The sequence below is a fragment of the Centruroides vittatus genome, unplaced genomic scaffold, assembly GCF_030686945.1.
Source record: "Centruroides vittatus isolate TY-2023 unplaced genomic scaffold, ASM3068694v2 contig_134, whole genome shotgun sequence".
Taxonomy (NCBI): domain Eukaryota; kingdom Metazoa; phylum Arthropoda; class Arachnida; order Scorpiones; family Buthidae; genus Centruroides; species Centruroides vittatus.
Genome location: NW_027120852.1, coordinates 120,526 through 132,432, shown reverse-complemented (window position 1 = coordinate 132,432; position 11,907 = coordinate 120,526). Strand labels below are relative to the sequence as shown.

Genomic DNA, 11,907 nt, shown 5'->3' with positions numbered 1-11,907 from the left:
ATTAAATTTAAAAATTATTGAATTGTTCGAAAAATATTTTTAACAAATCTGATTAAAAAAATAATAGCAAAAAATATATATATATAATTTTAAAAATAATTATAATTAATTACGTTTCAATCTTTTTCACTAGATGTCGCTATCCAACTATCCCGGCTAGAGCCCTAATCACGGCCGCTAATAGTTCTTCCACGATTTTCGGTCGAGAGAAAAGTAGAATTTCTTTTCATCTTCGTCCCTTTGTATTTTAATTTAAATGTAAAACACGCGGATTAAGCGAGTAAACAACTGCGGATAACTGGCTAAACATTTGGTAAAAAATGATTTTGAGCGTTCGTCTTTCGTCTCGGCGTTAAAGACGACGCCGCGCTGGTTCGCCGGGTAACGCGTTGCGCGACAGTCTCACGCTGCGCTTGATTAAAAGACGTTTTTATAAAAAAAGTAACTAAGTGTGTAATTTTCCAAATAATTATAATAATAATAATATTTTGAATTAATTCGATTCCAAATACATCAGTTTAGAAGTAATAAAAATATTTTAATGTTTGTATCGAGGTCTTCGGCGCGCGCTGGCGTCGCAGACGACGCCACCGCGCGCCTTGCGCTAAAGTTTTTTTTTTTACCATTTTGCGTCATTCGAAGGGAGTGGAGATTTTTGGACCACCCAAAATATTACATTACTCATTTCAGTTTTATTTAAAAGCCAATAAATAATTTAAGAGTCGCTACATTCTCGAATATAGATCAAGGTCGTTGGGGTCGAACGCAGTGTCAGAAACGAAAGTTTTGATCGAACAATACGAACATTTGTGACGTCATTTTGTTACCACCGATCCAACGAGTGGAATAATATATTATACTAAAAAAAATTTACATAAATTCATAACAATTTGCCGTAGAAACAACACTGGTGTATGCGACACAAAGCGATGCTGTGTAGGTCTACTCGCGTATCACGATAACACTGCAAACACGGTATTGAACAATAGAGTTGTCTTTCGGAGTGAAATGTATCAGATTCTCTCGACACGGTGTTATTTTGTGTCATTTAAAAGAATACAACGTTGTTGTACAGATAAGAGGAAGACAATCGAGTATTGACGAATACCGCATACGAATCGTCTCCAATGGCGTTTTAATACGCTGGAGGAAGTTAAAGAACCGTGAGAATTCTTTGCTTTTTACTTAACTTATAGAAACCCCACTCAATATATTCTTTCATTTAACTATATTATTAATATCTACAAAGAACTGAAGTTTATTCGTAGTGTTTGTGTTATGTATGAACTCCTCGATTCGGTGTCCTATTTCTTATTCAGAATATGAACTATTCCAGTGGCGTAGCGAGGGGGTGCAAGGGGGTGTATCATGCACAGGGCGCCACTCGCAGAGGGGCGCCCAAATGGTCTCCGAGACAAACTATATGTGTTTCTGGAGGGGGAGAGGATGCCAATAAAGTGTCGGGCACCAATTATGTTTGCTACGCCGCTGAACTATTCGACACCTATTTTGAAAAAGTAGTTCGTATTATGAACTAGGATCCTTGATGAACGATTCATTTAGCAATCGTGCTCACAATATATATTGTTCCTTTAGCATTTGTAATGTGGACAGCTCTTCGGGATTAGGAATAGACACAGCTCCTTTAGGATCAGGGTTTTTAAACAATTCTTCGCGCCCAAGAATATGGACAACTCCTCAGGATCAAGAATATGACACAGTTACTACGGGATCAGAAATACGAAAAATTCCTTCGGGGTTAGGGACGTGAACTGTTCACATTTTAAATTCTACGCATACACTAAACAATTCACATCGTGGATTTTTTCTACAATCCATAATAGGAACCATTCGGCTATTAGATAATTCAAAAGATAAAAAAATAATAATATATTTCGTATTTTTAGAACCATACAAAACCGGAAACGGAAGTTGTTACGGTGTAAAATGTTACCGTATTTCACGTCTCGTATATAACATAAAGAGTGGGGCGGTTATAGATATAACGAAGGTCATACTATGAGTTTTCGAATAGTTACGTGTCTTTAGAGTCGTCATTTGAAAGGGCAGAGGTCACGACGAAAGGTTTTGTAGCTTCCACAGACTAATAGCTTTTCTTTTTCTTTTTGCATCGTAACTTAATAATGAAATAATGCACTCTCTCTTATTTTAATTTTTAATACGTTACGTTCGATAAGATCGTAACGTATTAAACGTCACATTTTTCTTTTTATAAAAGTTGCGCGATGATCCGTATAAGTGCACGCAATTTATACGATTTGAAATCTTGAAAACGTTTAAATGATAGATTCTTTAAAGATTTTCGAAGAGATCGGTTCATTTTTAAAGGATTTTAAAGTGGAATTGGGCATTTTTAGAAGGTTTTAAAGACAATTTGACTACTCAGAAGACGATTATCAAGAGATTTAAGCATTTTTAGAGGGTTTGAAGAGGATTCAAAGTGTTCAGAAGTTGGAAAAGGTACGAAAGTTTTCATTAATTTAAAATATCGCAGCGAGAAACAGGAAAAAGCAATAACAATTTTTAAAAACCCGAAAATTCGAGCTTCAAACACGCACAAAACAAGGTCTCTTCCTGCGGATAATAGCCGAATGTTCCAATTTGTATACACGAGTAGAGAAAAGAGAATAAAAGGCAGGTGAGGGAGAAAAGCTGCCCTTTTATAAAAGCCCGCTGCAGTCTGGAAGTCGTCGAACTTCCACCGGCAAGAAAAATGGAACCAGATAGAAATTTACTTTGCATTTATTTTACCGCTAAAATATTTCGTCACACGAAATTGTCCAGTTTTGTACGTCGATAATACCTCTACTTCTACGCGTAACGATATAAAATTGAGCCGGGAAATACCGTTACAATTCGCGTTACGATTTAGCCGTAACGTTGCGTTACTGGGTTTTTCACGTGCCGTAAATTTAGGTTAATTATAAATGCCAAAATACCAAAAAGTAGAGGGTGAAAGCTGTATTTTAAATGGTAGATGGGCTTTTGCTAGAAAGAATACGTTAACTAATGATCATAATTAGAAAGGAGGGGCAATTAAGGCGAGGAAAGATAACCTAAACAAAGTAATTACCTTCGCAGTTTAACAGGAGAAGTCGAACGGCAGGATACAAAAGGGGGATTTTTATTAAAAATAGGGTGTTCTTATGTATTTTCGAAGCGTAAATCAAGCATTTTAACGCGTAGTTTTATAAATTCTTACGAGGTGATTTGTATCTGGCCGTGATAAAGTTAAAAACCCATCTATCGACCATCTTTGTTCTCACATTACTCGCCACTTTTAAAATAAAATGGCGGGTAATGCGATAACAAAGCCGCCAAATCAGATAACAATCCCGTAATTATACAGTACATTAAGCTGGAGTGTAGGAATTTCCGCGTATCCTCGCAATTACCAATCGCAAGATTAGTTCGAAAATCGCCGAATGCCACGAAAAGGACTTTTTTTAAATACGAGTCTTTAAGAAAGTGCTCGTAAAGTCACGGTAATCCCCATAAAAATGGCAGAAAGTTCGTCACGGAAGGACACAGAATTGGGCAAATCGTACGTGGACTAACAAACCAACTAAGTAGCTTATTTACTCCAGTGGAAAGTCGAGCGTACGCGCCATTTCCTGCATTACGCGCGTAGAATCTCGCGTGAGATGCGATGTTTACTTCATCCCGACTTTACACTAGCCTGGGGATAAGAGCCGGCGGTATCGGCCGTATTGTTCCAAGGTTACAAACTAGAAAGGCCGGAAAGAGCATTTCCTAACGTGAAAACAAATGATTTAACACTTGAAAGTTATCTTAATAAGTATGGTAAAGCGGAGAATTGAAGCGGGAACACACTACACAACACTAGAGTAATTGTGTGGAGAACACGCGAGGTTAGGTTTTAATTTTAAATTATTCGCCGGTGGGTCGAATGTAGGAAAATCAGTTGTTTATAGAGCGCGGGGGAGGAGTTTAATTAAGAAAATGTCTCCTCCATGATGACGTCGTGTAAATATTTAACCTGTCGACGATGGTCTTCTTTGATTCTATTATGGGAACGGGCCGAAGCAACGGGATAATGATCTACGTCGGACGAGATTAATTCTGTGAGACCAGGTGGGACGCGTCGGGACAGATGGTCCCGAGGGGAAGCGAAAGGGGGCGCACGGACGGCGCAGAACACCTGGCAGTGGCTTTTCTAACCGTTTGTTAGTATCGCTTTTACTTCCTGCCCCGGGGACGGTTCTTTGTTCCGTCGTTCGGCCCCCAGAAAAAAAAAATTATCCCGATTTTTGAAGCGTTTTCTTGTAAAAATCGGGCGTGGGTTCGACCACCTTCGCTATTTAAACTCGAACTTTCTTGTTGGAGGAGTTTAGTTGTCCGAGCGATGGAAGAAGGGATTTTCGTAAAATCGAGCGGGTTAGGTATCTCTACCCGTTATAACGGTTGCGTAAAGCGTCGAAGTTACATCGCCACCGCCGAATTTTGCCTCGGATATCGATTCCGCCCGATTTTCGAGCGTTTTTTCTTACCGATTCGGCGCGGAGCCGAACGTCTTGACACAAACCCAATAAGGCCTCACAAAAATGTTTAGTCCGGAAGGGGGAAGAAAAGGGAACGTTTGCAGGTGAGACGAGCTTTTTTCTTCGATTCACACGCTAAGTGTGCGGGGCCTCCGGCCGAGAACCCTATTATACAAGTGCGTAAGAGCAGATGGTTGCTCTTCCCTTTCCCGCTTCCCCCTCGGAAAGAATCTTCCCATCTGTCGGCGTCCGGATGGGGATTTGGTCCACGAACCAGTTCCGGTGCCCCCGGGCCGGTTAGCTTCCTATTCCCGACCTCGTCACTCGGCTCCCGGATTCGCTGGCTGACGGTCGCACCCCTCGGCTCACCTGGACTCAGGTAAGACGACGTCTCACCTCGTTCGGCGGGAATATCCCCTCGGCATTGCTCGTGCTTTATTGTCTACCTCCATCTCTACCAAAACGGGAATGTGGTCACCTTTTAGGTATGAAACTCTCCTTTTCTTCATTGTTTCTTAAGGGTACAAACACTAGATTTTTTGAATTTTAGTATTGTTCTACAAGCACCACGCGCTGAGTATCTGTTAATCGTGGCACGAAAACTCTTAAACAAAGGAGAAAAATATTAAATTTATGTATTTTTAAACAATCCTACGAGCGATTCGACAACGTTTTAAACAGAAGAATGACGGTGACGTCCCAACTCTTCAGGTAAGACACCATTTATAGTAACGCAGTATCACGATGTAAGTGTCGCTTATGCAGTCTATTCAAACTAGTTATGACGTATTATAAATGAAGAAACGTAATCTAGTCACGAGATCAAACAATAAACTGTAGAAAATTTGTTGGAAGAAATGTTAGAACAGTAAAGTTATTCCGATAGAATCAAAAATGGCGCCCGCAAGATTTTCTATTTCTGATCTCCCCGCTTATCAATTAAGCAAAAATAGCGATGTAACCAGATAAGAATTGTGGATTTACCTTCGAGAGGCACCAAATTTCTGAATATTTTACGCGAAATTTAGTTTTTCTGGGCCACGAAACAATCTTTTACCCGGAGATTGGCTCTATTATGGAGTAGATACAACGTAGAACCATTCGTAGATTCCACCAGGAGTAACCTCTAATTCGAGTGCCGATGAGAGGTTACTCCTCGTGTATAGGAAATTAATTTCTTCATAATTTTTCTATTTTAGGTGCGGTGTGGATCACCACGCATATTTGATTTCCGGGTAGGTCAGGATGAGTGGCAATAATGTTCGTATAAGGTCATATTGCACTCGTCCCGGCCTATTCTGAGTCTTTATCGAATTCGCCCCCGGTGAATCGCACAATGAAGTTACGTGAATTCGAAACAATGCGTACCGATGGAGCTATCCCGTGATATTAGGGAGGCCGCGTGCCGGGTGAAGTCGATCTATTGTCAGCTTCCAGCCTGTCACCGTTTCCACGAAGAGAAACGATACGCTTCGTGAAGCCTGAATGATTCCTACGCTACCACCTGCACGTGTTCTGTAATTATATTCGGATAATAAACCTTTATTATTAATAATTACGTGTCTATCGGAACTTTTTCGCCTCATTGGCTAATTCCTTCGTTCGAGGTTTAAAGTGACCAATGAGACTAAAGTGAAATTTACATTTCGAATGATAACTGATACTTAATTGGTTATTTTGAATATTTTAATTTTAAATCGTCCAATAAATGAAATATGAGATTTAAAAATGGCCATTATCTTGCCTATTATTGCGATTAAGGAAATTAGAATGGAAATTTATTTTATTTTTTTTTAAATTTTAATGCAATCACAGTTAAAAATGGAAGTTTAATTTATATCCACCATTTCGTAAAAATAAATATTAAATTCGAACAAAATTTTCTCTTCCCAAAATATCGCCGCCCTAGTATAAAATCGCATGTCAAAAACCTAAAGTTCAGCCAAACCACAAAGAACGACGAAGGACGAGGGGGTCGTTTTCGATGACGTTTGTTTCGGAACCGCAACGAGGCGCAGAAGTCTAACCGACGTCATCTCCGGCTAGAAATAGCCGTGACGTAGATCCTCCCAACTTATATAAATAAGAGGACTTCTGCGGGGGGTTGCCATCGTCACGTGATGCGCGTTCCAAAATGAGCGGCCGAAGAACGCCAACAGGTCCCAGCGTTTCCTTGCCTGAGATCAATTTGGCTATACTAGGCTCTTTGGGAGTGGGAAAATCGGGTAAGTTTTGCTTTTAACTTTATATTTAAACTAATACAACTTTTGTCGTAACGTAAGTCGGTCCGAAACTCAAAAAGTCGCCGTTATTACGTGGAAGAGCTAAGCTTAAGGTCATCTCTTTCAAAATTTCCAAGCGGCGGAGGTGCAAAGCAATCTTTCTTCAATATTTCGTGTGGCGAAACGACTTAAAAAGCGCCTGGTTTTTAATAAATGATTAAATATTTAATAAAACATGCGTTACATAAAATCAACTACTTAAAGGCCGTATCGATAATTACACAAAGGAACTAGCGGGTGTTTAGTTATTGTTCCGTTTTGTGTAGTGTCTTCCACATCTGGGAATCTTTTCAGTCGCACAGGTAGCGATGCCAATGTCAGAGAACCAAAATAACATCCTCTTACAAAACGTCTGTTCGCCAGTTGTGCATCCGACGACTCTGACGTAATTTGCCACGCGTTATAAACTCTCATCAAGTTTTAAAGTCGATAAACATAGATACTTTTTTCAATATCTAACAATAAAATTAAAATATTTACTTGTAAAAAAGTGCAATAAAACGTAGAAAATAATTCTAAAAGTATTTTATAATTGAATATCGCCTCATCGATGAGTACTTTCGAGAATTAAAACATTTACATTATCTTTGCTTTAAATGGAACATCTGCGTCGTATCTCTTGCAATACTTTAACAAATGCCGACATCTTTAATTACACGAAAATTATCATAAAGTATAAATGAATTAAGATTTTTCTTTTCTAAATTCCTAAATCTCGAAAGTAACTCGAGGCCTTCGTATTTTTATGAAAAAAATTACCTTCGAGTAAAGTATAACTAGGATCTAATCGCTTGTTCGTGACGAAATTTAAATTACATCTCTATGAAAATTTTTAAAAAAAATCAACTAAACAACACTTTTAATTTAAAAAAAATATTGGTTAATTTTTTATTAATAACATTTTTAAAATTAATAATAAATTAAACAGACGCCGACATAAAAAATACGAATAATTTTTACCGGATTACGTAATAATTTAGGCTGAAATTAGGCTAATAAATTTGATTAAAAATTAAACGTATTCGGTATTTTAAGCGTGTCGCCATCTATTGATTAATCATTATTAAAAATTTTTAAATATTTAATGTTATTTTTATTGCAAAGCGTTACGCGTCACGATCGTTATCGTAACTCATTTCTTTTTAAACGAAAGTAAATAGTTCATCGACATTGACATCCTCCGTAATATCATTCGAAGTTTATTATTTGGTAGATAGCATCTCCTATAGGGGCGTTATAATTACTAAAGTAATAATTATGATTTATGATAAGAGCATCTGTTTGAATATGCATTTTTTTCTTTAAGCATTTGTTTACTTAGTGTGTTTACTCGAGTTTAATGGCGTGTAACAACCGATACTTATCATCGTCGAGAGTTAATTTCCTGTTAGGTCTTCGAAAAAAATCCGTTTTAGAGCACCACTTAGCTTAAGTGTCGAATGGCGACGTCTGGCAAAAGTACTTAAGGAGGCGGGAAACACTAATTTAATTTTAGTTATATTTCATCCGCAAGATGCTCTTTGAATCCGTTTACTAGCTGCTAATTAAAAGAACGCAACCACCAGGGAGAATATGGCGCTTCGAGGTGGAAAAAGTCGATGGTAAGTTCGCTCGAAGTTCGCTAGGGTAAAAATTACGCTGTGGACATAAAATCGATGCATTTATGGGTTCGGACGAGAAACGTGGCCAAACAAAATGGTGGTTTTGAGTTCGGTTTCGATTATTTTCTGGATAAATTGGCAATAAAACTTAAAAATGTGCGGATATTTTGAGTACAGTTTAATTGAGGGATAGATGCCTCGCATTAATAATTACTAAAGTATTAAGTAAGAAACCTTTGCCCCGCTTAACGTATAACAACGCACGAGATATTATTATTTATTCTAGACAGCAATTAGTTACTAATTTAGGCCGTTACCCTCTTATCCTACATACCTTAATTAATACTTTTAAAGGGCACGTAGAAAGACAGAAAAATATTCGAGTTTTCTAAACATTCCATTCTTTCGAGTGGAAGCAAATGTTTGATTTTATCGCAACTAGTTATGTCGTAAGCGTTTAATTGTTAATACGGGGCATTTCACCCTTATTTATCCTAAGAAGCAATTAGATATTACTAATTTAGGACATGCCTCCCTCGCTTATTCTATATAGAAAGAGAAAAATTATTTATATAAATATTCTTAGCATTCCGTTCTTTGGAGGACATACAAATGTTTGGTAATATCGCAACCAGTTGTGTTGTAAGTGTTTAGAATTCGCCATTACACCTGTTTTGACACGTGTTTTTTTCATTTTTTTTACAGCCTTGACCGTGAAGTACATCACCAAGCGTTTTATAAATGAATACGATCCGGAATTAGGTAAGACCCTTTTTTCTTTTAAACACTTTCCATCCCAATTAGGGCAAGTTATGCGCATTATTCTTTTATATATCGTTTGATGACGCAACGAAATGATGTCACGTAGTAAAACAGCTGATTTCTACGATGCCTATAAGCGGTACATTGTATTATTTTTAGTAGTATTTTCACTTCCGTTGACGAGTCGTATTTTTAGTCGATTCTTTCTTAAAAACCTACAAGAAAATTTCGTTGAAAACAGTTATTAAAAATAGAAACGGCACAACAATGGAACGGTTTAAACTGCGTTACGAATCCCGCCATTGGTTGGGAATTTCTTATACGTCATTTATCGGAACGATAACTTACCACCGGTAGTGACGTGACAATGGTTAATAATCTCATTGTATTTTTAGAAAATACGTATTCCAAGGTGGATGTCGTCGACCAGAAAGAGGTAATTTTGAATATTATGGACACGTGCGATAAGGTAAGTGGCAGGTTTCGAGTGTTTTGTGTGATAATTTTTGGAAGTTAAACACCTGTTTACAACTTTTCAGGATTACAAGACACCAGATCGTTATTTAAAATGGGCAGATGGTTTTATAATCGTCTATAGTATCACTAACAGGTCGAGTTTCGAACAGGCCAACTCTTATATGGACTTAGTACAGAATTCCAGTCCTAGAGAAATACCTTTGATACTAGTAGGGAACAAAGTTGATTTGGAGCGATACAGGCTAGTATTTTTGGTTATTTGTTACGCTTTTGCGTCGAGTACACTATCACTAATCGATAATATTGGAAAATACGAGGCCGATAGTTATATTTCTTTATTGCAATTTGCACCGATAACAAAAGAATAATCGACGAGTTGTTTTCGTAAATAACGTCCTAAATTGCAATCGTTATCGCATGACGAATGTTACGGATTATAATACCTTGTGTAATAGCCATCGTGACGTCAATTCGGTATCGTGATGATAATAGCGAGGTTGAGGCTGAAGTTTTAAACGCGAAAAAGTGTATGTCGGACGTTCAGCGCCGCTTTCCTGTAAGCCTAGAAGTTTGACAATGGTGTTTGGAAAGTCAGTGGAATCACGCTCGACATTCCAAACGCCATTGTCAAACTTCTAGGCTTACAGGAAAGCGGCGCTGAACGTCCGACATACACTTTTTCGCGTTTAAAACTTCGGCTTCAACCTCGCTAATATAAAACCTGTCGTTTGCAATCGTATGTAGGTCCTATCGAAGAAAGGATCGAGCAATCCATTAAGCTTGTATCTTCATTCGAGGGGGTCTCAAATTTCGTGATGGTACTTAGTTCGGGGAGGATACTTAATTCAAATTCCGTGATGTTATTTAAATCTATCGTTTACAATTGCATGCAAGGCCTATTAAACAGAGAAAGGAGGCCATTTGACTGGCTTCTTAATTTAGAAGACCTCCAGGCCTAATGCTTTAGTAGTTTTTTACATTTTTAGTGTTTAGAAATATGAAAGTGACTCGTGTCCTTTTGAATTTCTAAGGCCGGCCACATGATGATCAATTCTGTGGCTTTGTGTGTTCACTCGATTATTTTTTTTTTTGACAGGCAAGTGAGTAAACAGGAAGGAATCAACGTAGCCACTAAATACGAAGCAACCTTTTTAGAATCGACAGCGGCGGAAGAATACGACGAAGTGGCAGCTGTCTTTCAAGAAACCGTGCGTCAGATATTGAGAAGAGAAGCCAACAAGTCTCTGTACATAGGAGAATCCGCACCCACCAATGGTACCCGCCTCCTCAACACCCGTTCGCAAAAATCACCCGTCAAATCGTCCCTGTCTGCCCGGAAAAACGAAGAACCTAACAGAAGTCTGGTTCTAGCCGAGAGGAATCCCAAAATGAAACTATTCAACAAAGGCTTCAAGATCTTTCAGTCTTGATTATTATCAATGGGGCTCCGAGCTCCGCCGTCTCGCAGCCTTAAGCCCATTCGCACCGTGACGAATTAGCGACGATGGCGTGACGTCGTAAAACATGTGACGTTTCGATCCGTAACAATTGACCCAAACAGATTGATTTATTATTTTTATGACGTCACCACTACCCATCGATTTATTATTAGTGTCACTCGAAAATTGCAATTGTCGCGGTGACCTCCTGTGTTTTTTTACGGTGACGTCACGATAACAGGCCGATCGTCGCGGATTCCGTCGTTATAAGAATTAGCACTTTATTTTCTTTTTACGATCAAACCACCGATTTTTGAAGTTAGTGACGCGTCGATTAGCTAAAATTTAACTCGGACCGTTCGAAAAAAAACCAAACGGGGGCGTAACATTTTCGATGTGTAACTTTATCTCTAGTCTCATTTCTCAGGGAACAATCGCCGTCGTTTCTTAGAATTGTACTTTTTTTGTTTTTTTTCTTCTTTTCTGCTATTCGTTGCAGCAATTTTAAGTTGATAAATCGAGCGGAGAACAAAAAATATTACAGAACTTTTTTATGTATATAAATATTGTTTTCTCGTGTCGAAATAAAACACTTGGATTTTTGAAATTGTTTTCTTCCTCGCCAACAGATGGCGCTAGCATTAATGATTAAAATTTTTAATACTTAAATAACTTTAAATAAAATTACGTGTGATAGAAAAGGAAATGACATGATAAAAGAAGACAATAAAGACGGAAAAAAAAATTAAGTGTGCCTGCCAGGGCTCGAACCTGGGACCTTCCGCGTGTTAGGCGGATGTGATAACCACTACACCACAAGCAC

At 38.2% G+C, this 11,907-nt stretch overlaps 1 protein-coding gene, 1 long non-coding RNA gene and 1 other non-coding gene across 4 annotated transcripts; 2 read left to right on the top strand and 1 right to left on the bottom strand.

The window, feature by feature from the left end:
- Positions 1–4,638: 4,638 nt before the first annotated feature.
- On the top strand, positions 4,639–6,078 carry LOC136990757 (uncharacterized). The gene is made up of 2 exons (XR_010883108.1): positions 4,639–5,008; positions 5,723–6,078. It is a non-coding gene; the product is annotated as an uncharacterized lncRNA (long non-coding RNA).
- A 432-nt stretch (positions 6,079–6,510) lies between these two features.
- On the top strand, positions 6,511–11,691 carry LOC136990742 (ras-like protein family member 12). Of its 2 annotated transcripts, XM_067289171.1 has the most exons (5): positions 6,589–6,748; positions 9,112–9,168; positions 9,564–9,637; positions 9,708–9,886; positions 10,742–11,691. In XM_067289171.1, the coding sequence occupies exons 1-5, from the start codon at positions 6,658–6,660 to the stop codon at positions 11,073–11,075; spliced, it is 735 nt and encodes a 244-aa protein (XP_067145272.1). In that variant the 5' UTR covers positions 6,589–6,657; the 3' UTR covers positions 11,076–11,691. The 2 variants fall into 2 exon arrangements, with proteins under 2 accessions (XP_067145273.1, XP_067145272.1); XM_067289172.1 differs by lacking the exon at positions 9,112–9,168 and having other exon boundaries at positions 6,511–6,748.
- A 143-nt stretch (positions 11,692–11,834) lies between these two features.
- TRNAV-AAC (transfer RNA valine (anticodon AAC)) lies at positions 11,835–11,907 on the bottom strand. The gene has a single exon. It is a non-coding gene; the product is annotated as a tRNA-Val (tRNA).